The sequence below is a fragment of the Dreissena polymorpha genome, chromosome 11 (genome assembly GCF_020536995.1).
Source record: "Dreissena polymorpha isolate Duluth1 chromosome 11, UMN_Dpol_1.0, whole genome shotgun sequence".
Lineage (NCBI taxonomy): Eukaryota > Metazoa > Mollusca > Bivalvia > Myida > Dreissenidae > Dreissena > Dreissena polymorpha.
The window spans coordinates 84,941,959-84,961,521 of NC_068365.1; the positions used below are offsets into that span (position 1 = coordinate 84,941,959).

General features: G+C 34.2%; 1 protein-coding gene across 1 annotated transcript in view; it reads right to left on the minus strand.

Moving 5' to 3' along the window:
• The window catches only part of LOC127849995 (inositol 1,4,5-trisphosphate receptor type 1-like), a 162,446-nt gene that overhangs the window by 52,072 nt on the left and 90,811 nt on the right, over positions 1-19,563 (minus strand). Inside the window, 5 exon segments of the mRNA XM_052382729.1 lie at positions 59-183; positions 8,160-8,214; positions 9,702-9,795; positions 10,939-11,068; positions 12,082-12,213. Coding sequence (XP_052238689.1) covers positions 59-183; positions 8,160-8,214; positions 9,702-9,795; positions 10,939-11,068; positions 12,082-12,213 — 536 coding nt within the window.

Consider the following 19,563-nt stretch of genomic DNA (forward strand, 5'->3'; position numbering starts at 1 on the left):
GACCTTAACACCAAGCCATTGACATAAGTCAAAATAAGCAATCAGGAGAATGCGTTACCTCAGGTTTTCCTTCAGCACAAAGTTTTCTGCCATCATGGGAGCATACTCAGCCACATCTCCGGAGTGCGACCTATTTGGATCTGATAAAATCTGCTGGGTTGTCTTGAACAAGTTGATGAATTTCTGAAAAAAAAAGTCAAAGAAATGCAAACAAAAAAATGAACCCTTCAAGCAGGCTGAACAATGTCTAATAAGGCTATAAAATTCAAAAAGTTACATGAAAGAAAAGTTTCTATCCTTCAATAATATTTTAAACAATATGCAAAAAAACAAACAATAGTATATAACCATAAACCAAATAAAAAATTATTTGCATTATAACTAATTAAAAATAAATTTTAACCTGGCAACTCAAGGAAACAGTTTTTCCATTTTAAAGTTATTAATTTAATTAAAATCATTGTGCATTGCGTGGGTTTGGTAGTTCTGCACGTTTGGTACCTTTACACACAATCTAAATGCAATCCAATCTCACGTTATTGAGTGGAACAGTTTTTCTATTTGAAGTTACAGAGACGTTGACCTTGATACAGCTGGGCCAATTAACAAGCGATTCCAAGCTTATAGCTTTGCATGTTATTATCAACGAAGGCACAGAATTAAAGCGTGAAGTTACAGAGACGTTGACCTTGATACAGCTGGCCCAATTAACAAGCGATTCCAAGCTTATAGCTTTGCATGTTATTATCAACCAAGGCACAGAATTTAAGCGCAAATCACCACAACACTTAATAACTAACAAGAGCACCGTATATCTGGTGCCACGCTCGGCTGCGAAAGCTTGTCATATTTTTTTTTCTCCGAAAACAGCCTCGCTAAAAAGGGTGTTTTTTTATAGTTAAAGTGCCCTTGACCCAAATTTCACTAAAAAGAATCCAATGCTAGATATATGCTAGGTATTCTACAAAAACACACAATTTTATCATGAGACCTCCATCCAAACTCAAGTTATTAAGCAGACACATATTTTCAATTTTTAGCAACAGTGACCTTGACCTTTACCCCACTGGCCACTATGAAATCCCTAGCTAGGTCCACATACAAGCAACGTACAAACACAATTTTAATGCAATATGTCACATATATTTGAGTCACAAATGTTTTTCTATTTAAAAACAGAGAAATTGACCTTATAACTTTGGATTACATTTTTGGTAAGTCACATGATAACATGACTGGCCCCAAATATAACCAAGATCCTGATAACCAACCTACACATAATTTCCATGTAGCACAACTAATGTAACTGAGGTGAAACTGTTTTTATATTTTGAGATAAAATTACGTTTGTCTTAATCCAACTTGCTTCAAATGCAGTGAAATAAAGTGTAGTTATTGCACAGAAACGATTTTTCTACTTTTTAGTAATACTGGGCTCTACCTTGTGCTAATGGATCCCAAATTAATTCCTAACTAGGTATATAGTTAAGCTTACTTTATCTAAAGTTTTATCAAGAGAAGGTTATGCAAACTGTAAATATTGAACAGAAAACCACTTTTTAGACAGCAGACCATATTGGGATAATTCAAAGACCATAATTCATAAGTGCTTCAGACAATCATGCTAGATATTGAACATGGTTGAGATATTATGCCGATAAAAATTATCACCCAGTTTGAAGACGAAACTGTTAAAACTATTTCAGTAAAAGTCTGTTGATTTTACAAATTTTTATATTTCCAGGACCATTACTTTGAAGTGCTTCATAAAATTTTGCTGCTTAACAAACTGTGCAGAAATATTATGCCAAGAGCATATCACCAAGTTTCATGCTGATCTGATGGAAATTTTTGAAATATTGAGCGGAAAGTGTTTTCTGGGAAACTATTTTTTCATGTTCATCACCCAGCCAAATGTGTTCCGCTAATACACCAAATTTTAAACAGTCGAACTAAAACTAGAGCTTTGTCACAGACGTGACGTATACCCCACATTCTGCATTGACACAGAATATTTTGCATGCTGTCTTCACAAAACAATAGAAGCTAATTTATGGCGATTTTTAAGAATTATTATGCCATTATCATTTAGGGCCATTTTGACCTTTGAACTCTTGAATTCTTTCGCATTACACGCCGTCCAATGACTGTGAACAAAATTAATGTGAAGAGTCATTTTTAGCATAGGTGCAACGCACCTTAGAATGCTTAAGGTATATACTACATTTTTAAAAATGCACATGATACGGAAGACCATTATGAAGCCTTACCTGATCAAAAATCAGACGAAATTTCTATTTAATATAATATATGGTAATTCTACAATTTTTTATTTGGAAACATTTTTCTAACGTTTTCTTCCAAGAATATTGCCGACACCGTTTTTAAAGAATTTTTCTAAGACCGTTTTATGTCAAAAAATCTTCTTATAACCTAAAACAAATTTCGTTCGTAAAACAATTCTATCTGCACTATTAATCTCAATTTCCTACGCAGTGGTCTCCCTTATACTAGAAGTTACTGACCGGGCGAAGCAAGGGAAGTAACTGCTGTGAGGAGTTTCTATAAAAATCTGCATTCAGAAATCTGTATTCAGAACTAAATCTGTTGTGCACGTCTGCATCTAACGCTTACCACAATTTTTACGACAAATTCTTGACGCAGACGAATAGGGTAGCGTCTATTTTCATGTGTGAAAAAAATAGTTTGATACAGATCTGTCCGTGCTTAAATTTTGAAATGCTTGGGTAATTATTTTTCATAAGCGTTTCAAACACTGATGTAAATGGAAAGATTATCTATTTAAATAGTCGGTAATTGTTTGAAATTATTGATTTGAGCAATTCGCGGATGGCGATATCGAACTACATTATACCACGTGACGCCATTTTGTAACTGAGTAGCTGATTCACCATGATCGCAAGTGTAAAACAACAACAAAAATAAACGTCCAGCAAAAAATAACATTTACATCCGGGCATTTACTTTCTCGCAAAATACGTGTTCCTGATGTTCCGATTGTTATAGGAAGATTTGCAATATTTCCTCACTTCCTGTTTCATTATTTGTACTTAATCTTAAAAATAACTTTTCTTCTTGTAAGCCTTTTAGTTTTTCATTCAGTCAACTGTTCCCTTAACATTTACTAAAGCAGCAACTTCTCTGTATCTTGCACCAATGCTTTTAACGCCATCGGCGCTCTCGTTAAATCTAATAATGAAAGACATAGTTAAGGCTCAGACAAGCTCATTTATGGCCACTTTTTACTTTTAAACTCTTAGTGTGACCTTGACGTTGCAGATATCGACGTAATTCTTTCGCATGACACACAGTCTGACGATTGTGAACATATATACCGAGTAATTTTGAAAATCTCACAATGAACGACATAGTTATGGCCCAGACAAGATCATTTATGGCCATTTTTGACCTTTGAACTCAAAGTGTGACCTTGACCTTGGAGATATGGACGTAATTCTTTTGCATGACATACTGTCATATGATTGTGAACTAATGTACTGAGTAATTTTAAAATCTCACCATGAATGACATAGTTATGGCCCGGACAAGATCATTTATGGCCATTTTTGACCTTTACACTCAAAGTGTGACCTTGACGTTGCAGATATCGTCCTAATTCTTTCGCATGAAACACCGTGCAATGATGGTGAACAAATGTGCCAAATAATTTTAAATTCTCACAATAAACAACATAGTTATAGCCCAGAAAATCTCATTTATGGCCATATTTGACCTTTGAACTCAAAGTGTGACCTTGACCTTAGAGATATCAACGTAATTCTTTCGTAGCACACACCGTCCAATGATGGTGAAAAAATGTGCGAAATGATTATAATATCTCACAATGAACGACATAGTTATGGCCCGGACAAGCTCATATATGGCCATTTTTTACCTTTGAACTCAAAGTGTGACCTTGACCTTGGGGATATCGATGTAAATCTTCCGCATGACACACTGTCCAATGATGGTGAACAAATGTGCCAATAGACTTAAAAGTCTCACAATAAATGACAAAGTTAAGGCACGAACAAGCATTTGACCTTTGAACTTCAAGTGTGACCTTGCCCTTGGATATATCCAGGTACTTCTTTAACGTGACACACCGTCCCATGATGGTGAACAAAATGTACCAAGCCATTTTAAAATCTATCTATAAATTACATAGTTTTGGTCTGGACAAACTTTCGGTTTAAAATGCACTAAGTGACCCGTGACCTAGGTTTTGACCCGGCATGACCCATATTCGAACTTGACCAAGACATCATCTAGATACAACTTCAGACCAAGTTTGGTGAAGATCAAATGAAATTTTCGGGACAGACAGACCAACTGACAGACCGACAAAGTGACTCCTATAAAGCCCCCATTACCAATGATAATTGGGGTATAATAATACATAAAACAAGCAAATTCGTTGAATTGATATCCCCTTCTGGACACAAAAGTGTTATATTTGACACTCAAAAAAGCATTTTTTCAAGATACAAAGGGCCATAACTCCGTTATTAACAGATGGTGTACAATGCCAGTTGGCGTGCATCATCTTAGTATTCATGTATATATATATATACTCATACCAAGGTTTAATGAAATCCGTCAAAGCAATTCCAAGATATGGCTCAGGATGGACGGAAAGACGGACGGACAACGCCAAAACAATATCCTTCGCCAATGGCGAGGGATAATTAATTATAAAACAATCATAAGTAAGAATATTTGAGAGAACACACTGATCAAATAAAACTCACTTCCACTTTGATCACCAATTCAAACATTATTGCAAAGTATTATACAACAAGAGGGCCATGATGGCCCTGAATCGCTCACCTGACTAACCTTGCTTCATAAACTTAAATTTTATTAGACCCATATACAATCCCAAGCCAAATTTCATTAATTAATACATTCTGACAAAATTTCATTAAGACGTGATGAAAACTGTGACCTCTTTCATCTACACAAGGTTTTACTAGAATTGGCCCGGTGACTTAATTTTTGACCCCAGATGACCCATATACGATCCAAAATCAGGTATTATCAAGATAAACATTCTGACCATATTTCATTAAGATCATATGAAAACTATGACCTCTATTGTCTTCACAAAGTTTTTCTATGATTTGACCTGGTGACCTAGGTTTTGACCCCAGATGACCCTAATACAATCCCAACCCAGATTTTATCAAGATTAATATTCTGGTCAAATTTCATAAAGATTTAATGACTGTGACCTCTACTGTCTACAAAAGTTTTTTTTAATCTGACCTAGTTTTTGACCCTAGATGACCCAAATTCAATCCCAACCCAGATTTTAACAAGACAAACATTCTGACTCTATTTCATTAAGGTCTGATGAAAACTGTGACCTCTATAGTCTACACAAGGTTTTTCTATTATTTGACCTAGTGCCTAGTTGCTGACCCCAGATGACCCAAATACAATCCAAACAGGGCTCCCCTGGCCCAAAAATTTCTGTAGCCAACTTTTTAGCCAAATGGAATTTTGTGTAGCCAAATTTTAGAAACTGTAGCCAAAGTTTTAGCAAAGCATTTGCAGGGGTCAAAGTTGGATATTTTAAAAATCCTGAACTTAAAGCTGCGGGCCAGGGGGCCGCAGGGCCCTCAGTGGGTCCAGGGGACAAGGGGGCCTGAGGCCCCAGGAAGCTCCTGGATTCGACGCATTAAAAGGGTGCCTGTACCTGTTCTGGTGATTCTATTTTCTTTAAAAAAAAACAACATACACATATATTTGAAAATCTTCATGTATTTGATAAGGAACATACAAAAGTTAGTCAAAAGGCAATTCATTCACATGCACCCACTGTCTGGCATGGACTCGACTGCAGGTGTTGCTTTTGAAGAACCCGGTCAAACCTGTAACAGTCGTTACAAATTATTATATTTTTCACACATACTTTAAAAAGTCAATAATACATGTTTAATAAATGCAGAATCAAATGTTTGTCACCATTTATATTCACAGAATCATGCTTCCAGAAGCCTCCACATTCACCTTAGAAAATTGGGTATGGTGGCTTCTGCTCAACAGTTAAAATTGAAAATTTCAGCATGGGTTCCCCTAGTTTTTATCCCAATTGTTTTGTTTGAATGCTAAATAATTGTATCCCGGTGTGACCCAAATTCGACGATGTAATGGTTACATGAAGCAATATTCAGCAAATAATTAAAGAAATAATGAAATGTTAAATAGCACAAAATAATAATTTTAAACTTGGCTGTATTACTTTGAAATGATTCCAAGACAATAATCATCCATTTAATCGATAAAAATAGAACATCGTCGAATTTGGGTTACGGTAGGTTGCCCATATTTGTTTTACAAAAAGTAAAAAAAACATTTCTTGCTGCTGGGCTCATATGTTGGGGACAATAAAACATTTTATTTAACTAAAAAAGACCTGTCCCAGTCAGCAAAAATGGCGTATTTGATCGTATTTTCAATTACTGTTAAAATTCTTTTCCTGTTTTATGCTTTATTCAAAGGTCAAAATATTTTAAAAGCCCACAATCAATGAATCAAACGTTATTAATTGAAAAAAATTGGCAAATTTGCTAGATCTATCTTGCTGATTTTTGATGCAAAAAAAACTAAACAATAAACTTTAGCAACAGAAAATACGACCAAATTTCGGGGTGTTAGTTTTAAAAAAGTAAAAACCCTACCTGGTTGGTCTTGAGGGTTCTTATATTCTTTATGTGATTAGGGTCCTCTGCGTGGAAACGAAATGCCTTCTTCCCACAAGACTGATAATTTAGGGTTTTCTTACAAACTTCACAAATCGCTTTTCCACAAGCTTCCACTTTTATCAACCATTTCCCTCACGCCCGTAGACTACAGCGTAGTCTTTCTCGTGTAACCATTCCCAGCGCCACTTATTTTATGCACCTTCAAGATCTTTCACCTTATATCCAACAGGCAAGTATCTCGTTGCCATTTTTGTCAACTTGAGTCTAAATACAGCTTCCCATTCGGCATTAAATATATGCAAAAAGTACTCAAATTGATTTAAATCGGCAGCAATCTTTAATCTTTAATCAGATGTAATTGTTTATTTAAGCCGCTACGATGTACAATTTGTTTTCACATTAGTAATTTGTCTCGATGACCGATGTGTATGCCGACTGCGTATCAATTTTTCAGCTCAATAACACGGCGATGTATTGAAGCACAGTCTACAGCTTAAAGCGGTTAATATCTGGGACTGCATGTCAGGAAAAAAATCAATACCGATATTTCGCATTGTTCAATAATTAAGCAACGATTAATAACACTTATCCTTTATGGACTTTCATGAAATAAAAACCATAATAAAGAAAATTTTATTCTCTTTAATCTGATTTTTAAATTATTATAATACACTCAGTGAAAAAACAATTAATTATACTGTTAAAGGTTTTTCTATTATTTGACCTTGTGACCTAGTTTTTGACCCCAGATGACCCATACAATTCCAACCCAGATTTCATCAAGACAAACATTCTGACCAAATTTCATAAAGATTGGATGTAAAATGTAACCTCTATTGTCTACACAAGGTTTTTCTATTATTTGACCTAGTGATCTAGTTTTTGACCCCAGATGACCCAAATACAATCCCAACCCAGATTTCTTCAAGATAAACATTCTGACCAAATTTCATACAGATTGCATGAAAAATGTGGAAGATTTTTGAAAGTTTTCACGAAATAGGCAAAAACGAATAAACATGCAAAGTTCAACGAGCTCCTGCGGCCATGTTTTTTGACGAATCAAATTTCTTTAAACAACTTTTTCAGGGGAGCCTTCAAAATTCATCCCTGTGAAAAAAATTTAAAATCTGATGAGCGGTTTCTGACGAGAAGATTTTTTAAGGTTTTTACCATATATGGTCATGGCGGCCATCTTGGTTATGTGATCAATTTTTTTTTAACAATTCTTTTGTCCCATGACCTAGGGATGCTCCACATGAAATTTAGTTGAAATTGGCTCAATGGTTTAGTAGAAGAAGATGTTTACAAATTGTTTACAGACAGACAGACGGACGGACGGACGCCGGACGCTGAGTGATCACAATAGCTCACCCCGAGCTATTGCTCAGGTGAGCTAAAAAGGAACCAATTATTTCATATACAAACCTCAAGACGAATGTTGAAAATGAAGTTGAAGAATAGATCCAATACTTCCAGGGCTCTGAAATAAGTCAATCAGTTACTGTGAAAAGGGGGTCTTATGCATGTGCAGAAAATGTCGCCCCTGATATGGCTGAGCGGAGCTAATTAGTGACGACACTTTCTGCTTTTATTGTATTGTATTTATATCATTTAATGAAAGGAGGGCTCTAATTCTTGACAAAAATCCACTTTAGAAGGAAAGTGTCTTCGCTCATAAAAATGTGCAAACTGCACAGGCTAATCAGGGAGGACACTTGGCTCAAATGCACCCCTTTCTGCACGTTCTGCTTGTATGCTTTATTTCGTTTACAGAAAGTCTAATCTTAGCAAAATCTAGTTTAGGCCGAAAGTGTCGTCCGGGGTTAGCCTGTGCGGACGGCATTTCCCTTTTTCGGGGAAAAGTAACAAGGGAAATATCGTTGAAAACGCGTTAAGAGAAAAATATAGTTCTTGCACTCTTCACTTATCAGCAATGATACCTGTACATAGGTATCTTTTAAGTTTCACCATGATGTCTTCAATAAAATGAAATAAAAGAGTGACAAGAATATTAACAAGGGCAATAAATCTGGAAATAATGAAGAAATGGTCCATACTTTAACTCTCAACTTCCTATCAAAGCCCTTTATCAATATATGAAAATTTTATTGAATCCATTCAATACTTTTCAAGCTAAACTTTGCACAAGCAAATTTAAGTATGTAAAATGTTGTTCATAAAAAATAAGCAAGAGACAAAAACTCCATAAATACTTAAGATTAGTGGTCTGTGTACTTTGCACATCCTCTGCATGTCCTCTATTAATATGTTTGTATTATAAATTTATTCCAGGCACATGAATTAACAAAGGGCCATAACTCTGTATAACTGCAAAAATAGTTATTGTCCTTAAACTGAGAAGAAATGTTTTCTTAACAAGAATTAGCACAGGCAAATAACTACTTCTTGGTACTAGGCACTCCTCCTCAATTTTCCATATATATGAACACGGATTAAAAAAAAAAGTCTTTCACAATAAAATTAATGAAAGGGCAATAACTCTGTAAATCTCAAGAGAGTTGTGGTTATTGTACTTTCCTTATATTATCATTAAATTTAGTTTCAGTTGAATCCCTTCAATGCAAACTGAGTTATGCTCTGCACAACAATTATGATGGAATGATATGCGGATGGACAGAGAGATGACTATATTCCTCCCCTTGGGAGCATACAAAGTATTCCTTAAATGAAGATAACATGAAAATAAGAATTGCTCAGTGAAAAGGGAGTTAAAGTCATGTGCGTAAAGTGTCATGCAAGATTAGCCTATGCTGTCTGCACAGGATAATCCGGAACGACACTTTCCACTTTTATTGTATTTTGAGTAAAAATTCTCTTTTTAGCGAAAAACTAGTTTAGACGAAAAGTATATTCCCTGATTAGCTTGTGTGGCCTGCACATGCTTATCTAGGACAACTCTTTACACACATGCATTATACCCCCTTTTCACAGAGGGAGTCTACTCACTGGCACTTGGCATCCACAATTGCCTTAGTTTCTATGCTCGGTTTAAACCTGCCTGACTCTTGGTACACCTGCAACATTTCCTGACCTTCTTTACCTGGAAACAGTCATAAGTAAACCATCTGGAATAAGCAACATTTAACCCTAAATAACCTCTTAGATAAGTTTTTTGACGCATTTGTACTCGTTAAGAATGTTAAATTTAATTAAAGACCTTTCTTACTAGATTCAAATTGTAAAGGCTTCATTTCAGATCCTCAGATACTGGTGAGCAGCTAACAACATAACACCTTAACATACTGTGATTTACAGGCAGGCTGTTCTGGTTTTGTGCTGTTTGCACATAGCCATTTTCACTGTGCTTCTGAATGGTAAAGGGTTAAACAAATTCTTTGCCAGTACTGTTCTTATATGGCTTTGAAAATCATGAGCTGCAAATATAGGGGTTAACAATCAGGGCTTTCACTATGGGAAGTTTGAGAGAAATTTACTCCTAGATTAAGTCATTGGTTAATTGAAAATATGTACAAGAAATTGAGCCAATAATTTAAAGAAAGATCAACAGACTACAACAATTCAACTTAATTGACATTAAAATGGAATGATGAAACATTATGCCCATGCTTAGCCTATGCTGTATGTATATTTTTTAATTGAATCTTTCTGTCTGAGATTTTCCATGGAAAATATTATTATAAGAATGAAATCTCTCAAAAACCATTAAATTACCTGACAATATGCACGTGTCCATTAGAAAATAACTTATTATTCATCAAACCACATAAACACCCTGAAAAATCATTGGACCAAAAGCACCAGACAACAATGAAAATGTCCACCCTAAAGAGACGCTTCATTTATTGTCTAAATCTCCCGCACCTACAACAAAAAGGTGGTGGATGGAAGAAAGAACACAGAGTAGGATAGAAATTATTATCGGAAAAAGTCGTTCCAGAACCATCAAACTGAATTCCATCAAAATTAGAATTAGGAACCACCATAAAAGCGGCTAGAACATAACATTAATTTGTATGACAAAAAATATGTTTTTTTGACAAACAAAATTCACATACAGCTTAACTAGAAACAGGCAATTTTTCTGTTTGTCCAAATGAATTTATAACTTAACAACCATTCTTTGGCCTTTGTCAGAGTTTGTTTCTGAGGGAAAATCTACACTTACCCTCTTCAATATACGAAACTATATCATCTAGAACACTTCACCACAGGATAATGTTACCTTCTATTTTCGGGTAAGGTTTGTCATTGCGCCCATCCAAAAGGCTCATCAGGGGGCTCAGCATCTTCTTGATCTCTGCAGACCCGTCATAATAGCCAAATAACACCAGGTAGTGCACCAAACGAAGGACCTGAAATCCAGGTAGAGAGGGTTTTACTGTTTCTTCAATTTTATGATAAATTCCTCAGCTGTAAAAGATTTCAATATTTTAAAATGACTGATGAGTTTTACACATGAACTCTAAAAAGCATACATACGAAGATTAGAATTTGGTTCACAAGAGTCTAGAACACTTCTTAAGCTAATATTTCTAAACATCTTGGTATCTCCATACATTGTCATCAGTTAAACAATATAAAACACCATTTTAGTCACACCCTGGGAAAACAGGGCTTAACCCTTTGCATGCTGGGAAATTTGTCTTCTGCTTAAATGTTGTCTGCTGAATTTATAAAATTAGCATTTTCTTAGATTTTTTTCAAAGAATACTATCAGAATAGCAAACAGTTTGGATCCTGATAAGATTCTGTGGCGTCTCATCTGGATCCAAACTGTTTGCAAAGGCCTTTAAAATTAGGTTCCAGCACTTAAAGAGTTAATGAATGTGTGCATATGTTTTGTCCCAGCCCCAGATTAGCCTTGTATTACAATCAGGCTATCTAATCAGGAACGACACTTTCTGCTTTTATGGACTTTCATTTAAAGGAGCTATTTTCTAAACAAAAATCCAGTCTAAGCCCAAAGTGTCGTCCCTGATTTACCGCTGCAGACTCAATTTCTGTCGTAGAATACAGTATTCTTTGACGAGAAGATCAAAATGTGAATTATTTAAAGCAGGTGCAAAGTCAGCAAATTAAAGTAACATGAACAATATGCATTCAATATTGACCCTGTGAAAAAGGAAGTGAATGCATATGCGTAAAGTGTCATCCCAGTTTAGTCTGTGCAGTCCGCATTGTATGATATATTTCGTTTAAAGAAAGTCTCTTCTTAGCAAAAATCTAGTTTAGGCGGGAAGGGTCATCCCTGCAGACTGCACAGGCTAATCTGGGGCTACACATCACACACATGCATTAAACCCCCTTTTCACAGAGCACTGCTAATTTAATGCCAGCAGCTGCATCAGTCAATGATCCGCTGTACCTGTTTTACGAGCATGTTGTTGCCAATCATGGAGGCCGTCATGTCTCCGTTCTGACCAAGGAAGTCTGAAATCCATTCACTGATCTGGGGAAAGTACTGGTACGTCAGCGACTGGCTGTTGTCCGTTATGTCCTATATGGAGGAGGAAATGTTCATAATAGAGTTAAGAAATATGTGTTTTGTTCTTGAAAAACCGGGCTAAATGCATGTGCATAAAGTGTCTTTCCTAATTAGCCTAAGCCATTGTTTTTTTTTCATTCAAAATTTGGTCCGGTAACCGGACCCATTCCCAATGGAAAAAAAGTATATATTTTTCCCAAATGGGAGCTAAAAATTCCCAATGTAACCAAACAAAACAAAAAACAGTCCAAATTTTACCATGAGCGAGTCTAATATGGTTAATATAGGATATCTGTTTCCTGGGTGTGATAAAATGTATCAACACTCAAAAAGGAGACAATTCTAAAACTTTTATGAGCGAATGTGTGAATGACATTGATAAATATTCCTCTTTCAGGGACATTCTTTTATACTTGATCATACTGAAGACTTGATCATACTGAAGACATAATTATCCTTAAGACTCCATCCTACTTCAGACTTAATGATACTTTATAATTGATCATACTTTAGACTTGATCATACTTTAGACTTGATCATACTTTAGATTTAATCAAACCTTACATTTGATCTTACTTTAGATTTGATCATATTTAAGGCATGATCATACAAAAACTAACATATCTTTTTTTATCTCTTAATATCATCATAACATACACAAATTGCGATGTTTTTAATAAATTTGTAATTTTTGTTCATTCTGGTATAATATGGAAAAGAAAAGTCCACAGAGAAGAAGCACTTTAAGAAGAAAGAACATACAAAAAGGTGTACAAGGTTCACAATAAGCAGCTGCAAAACTAATGGAGGATCACACATCTAATGGTTATTATGGGAATTTACAATATTTTAAAGTTTAACATTAGTCCAAGGCATTTAAAGCTCAAGATATGAATTTCAAGAAAATTACCTTATACATCTGTGATAAAGGTAATACTAATTTCTCTATTGATAATTTCTGGAGTTAAATTATTTAAATTGTGATTCCAGACTTCAAACGAGGAGATTATGAGACATACTCAACACATTTTAAAGTCATGGGGAATATAAATGTGATAGTATTGTTATTTCTTTGTAGACATATAGTTCACAAAAAATAAGACTTCACAATATTTAACCTTGCATTGTGACCTTGACTTTCAAATGAGAATAATGGGATTTGTGTGCTACACTTTGTGTGCTCATGGCAAATAGCAATCCAAAGAAATATAAAAATCCTTCTAGGCATGTTAGAGTTATAGAGGGTAAACAAAAATTCACGACCTTTGAAATTAAATTGTTATCTCTGCACAGCTACAGAGAAGACATTAAAGTCTGGGCACATTGACAGACGGATCCACCAACACATACTGTAACCCACATAAGGGCAGCGAAAATACTAAATGCCCTCCTTTGAAAGTGTAACAAATGTAACAAAATTTGCGCTTAATGATGTTGCATGCTTAAGCTGTAACCCTCATATAATGAAATCTTTTTTGGTGTAAAGCATGCAGGAACAACAATATTAGGCACATGGGTTGTTATATAGTGGACAGGATTAGTGTGCAGTATGGTATTTCTTCTGAGTTGATCAAAACGTATTTTAATTGTAAATAAAGCTAACAGCCTTAAAACGTTTTATATCACAAAAATAAATAAAAATATTACAAGAAACTTTCTTATCAAAAAATATAATACAGTCCAACCTGACTAAAAAGTCACATGAGAACAACTGTCATCTGTCAACAACGGTCAGTCTGGACTCCCCACGACAAGAATCCTTCTATATTACACCTGAGAATAAAGGTCACCTGTCTACTACAGCCTATATCCTTATATTTCATTCCCAAAATCAAATTTAATCGAGAAAAGTGGTCATAAGTCAGTTGTTTTGTGGTACAAAAAGTAAACATTTTAAAATGTTGTTATTGTGTGTCTATTTTGCGGCTAAAGAATGAGATTGCGGTAACTCCCTATGATGTGATAAATGTGGCCCACTGTGAGGAAACATATAATATGGTGTTGAGAAGGGTTATATCTGTGTTAGTGGTAAGCGCATCCTTGACAGGTTGGTACAATTTTCCTTCAATTATCAGTACATTTTCATTTGCATGTATCATTATGTCAGGAGGATGATATGATAGTTTATCAGGCAATTTTCTAATAAATTATAACGAGATATCAATGTGTTAATTTCTAAAAGCATGAAACATGTTCAAGTAACAATTACACTTTGTATCTGTAGAAATGAGTGGTTCATTCGTAATATAATGTTATTAATTAGTTGAATTCATATTGGCTTTGTAATTGAGCTGAAGACAGCCATTTTGGCCTTCGGCCGCATAATGAGAATTTTATTAATTAACTTTATAATATTATTCAGCAAGAAAAACTTGAATTTCACTTTCGAATTACACTAACAGGTTTTTGCTATTAAATTAAGTCTGAAGTTTTGAAAAATAGCAAAATTTCTGTTGTATACAACTTCTTCCCTGTTTATATTCCCATGCAAAATGCTTTGAAAATGTTATGTACACCAAAATACCTTTTGGGACGATTGAACTTTAGCGGTACGTGAAAAAGAACGGAAAAGCGTATAGTTTTATCATTGCTAAGCGTGCAACACCTAATTATCCTTTTTATCCTTTATATTCTTTAGTATCAGGGGCTACCGCCCCCAAACCCCTGCTTTGTAGATAGCGGTAAACAACTGTGTACTGGAAAAGTTCAATCTAGCCTACCTTTTAAGAGATATCTTGTTAATTTACTAGGTCAAGGTCTCAATACGAACATTGTTTACAAACATTCAAACTTTAAGGTTATTTCATAGAACGTATGTGGATTAGACAAATATTGTGAAAATGTCGAGATCATTAAATATTTAAGTTCATTTGATATAATACATATTTGTGAAACCTGGGCTAAATATGTTGGGGATTTTAATTGCTTTATGAAATCTTATATTCATTATGACTTAGTGAGAAAGATGAAAGATACTTCTATCAGAAATAGTGGGGGAATTAGTGTCTATATAAGCAGTAAATTACAAAAGCAAGTACCTATTTGACGAATTTATGATCAATTTGATAACTCTGTTGTTATGTACTGCGAATACTAAACCTTGTTTAATTGTGAGGATATTATAATGTACTTTACGTATGTATCTCCTGAAGGATCATGCTATTATAATGATCAAGATGAGAAGAATGGCATATCTCAAATGTATGATAATTTAGAAACTATAACTACCGATTATCCACAAGCATTGTTGTACATTGCAGGCGATTTGAATTCCAGATGTAAAGATTTTTTAGATTATATTCGATTTGATGATCTTTTAACACTGTACATGTATTATGTGAATTGGGAATAAGACATCAAACTGGGAATGGACATCATTTTGGTGATTTTCTCTAACAAAACTATTCATTTCATGATCTACATTTATTTTTGTAATATATTATCTATAATTTAAGCTTAATAAGCAATTTTCCATGACTTTTCATTAACAGTGATTGTATTTTTATTATTTAAAGTGTATTTTTAAACCGTGTCCATGCGCGGCATGGACACAGTTTCATTTCATGATGATTTTTTGTTAAATTAATAAAAAATCCAGTTTTGAAGTAAAATTAATTTAAATGATATTATTATATATGCAAGTATCTGTTTTAATTATAAATTGTCAAAGTAGATATAAATTGTCAAAGTAGATAAATACAACATATAAAACTGCATATTATGCACTTTTAATAAAACACAATTTATTCCCAAATTGATGTCTTATTCCCAATTCACATAATACAGTGTTTTTTTAATATTTTTGGTAATACTGATTATGATGGTAGCACATTTGATATCCCACGCACTACTAAAGATATTATATGTGGTAATAATTATTGTAAATCTCTGGTAAATTTATGTTGTATATTTGACATACACTTTCTCTATGGCCGTTTCCCTGGCGATAGATGTGGAGAGTTTACATGTTTTTCAAATGATGGCCCAAGTGTCGTTGACTATATGATTGGTTCATCATTACTTTTTCAAAACATTAAAGACTTCAAAGTTTTAGACAGGGATGATTCGGATCATTTTCCGGTCTTTTGTGTGTTTGAATTTCCATACAGGTCAAATAATCTTGTTAATAACGTGAATGAGTATCCACTAAACGCCTTGAAGAAATTTTGATGGCGTAATTTGTTATGTGACGAGTTCATACTGACGTTAAGGGGTTTATTGCAGAGTCAGTATAGCAGTTTGCTTGAAACCATAGATTCGAATGTTAATTCTGCAGAAGATCTAATCACAGTTATATATCAAGATGCCGGTAAATGTATGCTGGTTAAGTTTCGGTATTTTTCATCACAACCACCTTGGTGGGACAACGAGTGCGACTATTTAAAGTCGTAAAAGTACAGCGCTCTTCATAAATTTCGTAGCTCTAATTTAGAGGCAGATCTCAGATTGTTTTAAGATAAACAAAATAATTTTAAGAATCATTGTAGGTCAAAGGTACTTGAATAACAAAGGTTAAACCGTCAAGAGCTAGTTAATTGTAGTGATAATCCTACAATGTTTTGGAAAATTTTAAAGAAAAATAAATTGGTCAAATCAATTGATTCTAGTATCTCAAAAATAGAATGGTTACAATACTTCAGTGGCCTTTTATTCGATGAGAACTCTATTGTTGTTGATCACACTGTTGGAATGACCATTCATACTCTGATAATACGGCGAATTCACTTAATTGCAAGAAATTGAATGGTCAATATCCAAATTAATAAATGGTAAAAGTTGTGGTCTGGATGGAATTCCGTCGGAATTTTACAAGTGTACACTAACGGATATATCTCCAATTATGTTGTTGTTGTTTAGTAAAATACTAGACACTGGTAACTTTCCTGAGTCGTGGGGTCAAAGTATCATTACACCGATTCATAAGTCAGGTCCAAGTAATAACCCTGGTAACTATCGTGGTATATCTATTACAAATATTCTATATAAAATATTCTCTGGAGTAATTAATAAGAGATTGTATGACTGGGCAGAGAAAAATAATAAGATTGATAAATGTCAAGCAGGTTTCCGTAGAGGATATTCGGCAGTTGATAATGTCTTTTGTTTGCAAGGGATGGTTTAAAAATATCTCTCTAAACGGGGTGGTCGATTTTATTGTTTGTATGTTGATTTCCGTAAAGCGTTTGATAAAGTAAACCATGTCATTATTAAAAAAGAAAGGAGTATTTGGAAAGTTCCTAAGAGTTCTAAAATCTATGTATTCATGCTTGACATCTTGTGTAAAAGTCTCAAATAATGATGTTACAGATTCGTTTCCCTGCAATATTGGAACCAGGCAGGGAGATAAATCGAGTTTAACTATTTTTGCCCTTTTTATAGACCAGTTATCTTCACCTTTAAGGCTTAAATGTCAAACTGGTATTTTCATAACTAATGACATCCCAGATATATTGTGTCTAATGCTTGCAGACGATGTCGCCATTTGTGCCGAGACCGCCATTAAGTTACAACAACAAATAAACATTATTGATCAGTTTTGTACTGATACAGGTATGGAAATGAATCTAGATAAGACTGAAATTATTGTATTTCGCAATGGTGGTCCCCTCCGAAGATATGAAACTTGGTTCTTCCATGGACAACATATTAAAGTTACTCATGTATACAAGTACATGGGGTTATTGTTGACTCCAAAGTTAAGCTGGAGCTCAGCCCATGATAAACTTGCTTCTCAAGCACAAAAGGCACTATTTGCAATAAGAAATTTTCAGAAACCATTTGGCTTTTTTCTTGCAAAAGATTTATTTAAAATATTTGATTCTATGGTTAAACCAATATTATGTTACGGCTCTCAGATATGGGGTTATGAGTACAGCCCAGCTATTGAATATGTCCATAATATGTTTTGTAAAAATTTTCTTACATGTTCGTAAAAATACCAATACTTGCATGATTTTGGGAGAATGTGGTAGACTCCCATTATGCATCACTTATTTTACCAACTGTATCAGGTACTGATGTAAACTGTTAACCATGACATCTGATAGATACCATAGGCAATGTTATATAATGCTTAAATCAATATATGTACTGGAAGAATTTGTTGGGCAACCAAAGTAAAATCTATACTTTTTACCTACGGTGGTTTTGGATATGTGTGGATATCACAAGAAATTGGTGATTCTAATATGTTTATTAAACTTTTCAGAAGGAGATTGATTGACTGTTTTACTCAAAACTGGCATGATACTGTAAATAACTCAAGTCGATGTCACCATTATAGTCATTTTAAAACCCTACTTAAGTCTTAACGTTAGCGATATTTGATAATAGTAATGCCAGTCAAACACAAAATAGCCTATGCTAAGTTGAAACCATGGCAGCAGACATCTTAATACTACTTTCCAGAATCGTGTGTGTAATGTTTGTTCACAAATTAGTAATAATATTACATATGTGGATTGTGAATATCATGCATTTTACCATTGTACTAAGTATGCAAGTATTAGAAATCAGTTTCTGTTCAACTGGTATGACTCTGGTACTGAACTTAATAACTTATATGAATTATTGTCAACGAATGATTTTGAAACTATTAGAAAATTAGCAGTGTATGTTTTCTATCTAATGAATTCTATAAAAGACTAAATACGTTTATTATCATTTACATGTGTACAGTATAACTATGACACAACTATGCAATTTCTGTATATTATATGATATGTATTTTGTGCCGGAGGCCTTTGTTTCTTTAATAAACTGTTGACTTGACTTGACTTTACAACGAAAATTGAATATTGTTGCAAGAGGAAACAAATGTTGAACATGCATTTAATTTCAGAAGAATAATTATTATTTCATCAATATTGTAATATGAAGGCGATATTACTGATTAAGCATAGAAGCAATAGCATTTAGAAATAGTATATGACTAAAGAGGCTTTCTAAATAATAAATTCTAGACATTGCATCAAGCATGATGCAGAGACACAATTTGACAGGTCGCGAAATTATGCAATATTTACCTGAATAACATTCCAGCAACACTTGATCCACTACCGTTGTTTTTAATACAACTCAGAAAGACAATAAGGATTGAAAACTTACTTATTGCCATTAGGAATTGCATTTGTAATGTGTAAATCCTCCATGATTTCGAATTAGTTTTGCTTTCGCCTTCGGCTTAAACGCTCACATATTGAACCTTACTGTTATGGTTACACTGCACCATTGTTATCGAAAAAAGGAGCTGAATATATTAGGGGCTGAGTGCTTTATGTATATTTTTAAAGATTGAGACTTTTGCACCATAACTAAGCACAAAAATTCAAGATGGCGTCCAAAATTGTCGAAATTTTAGAT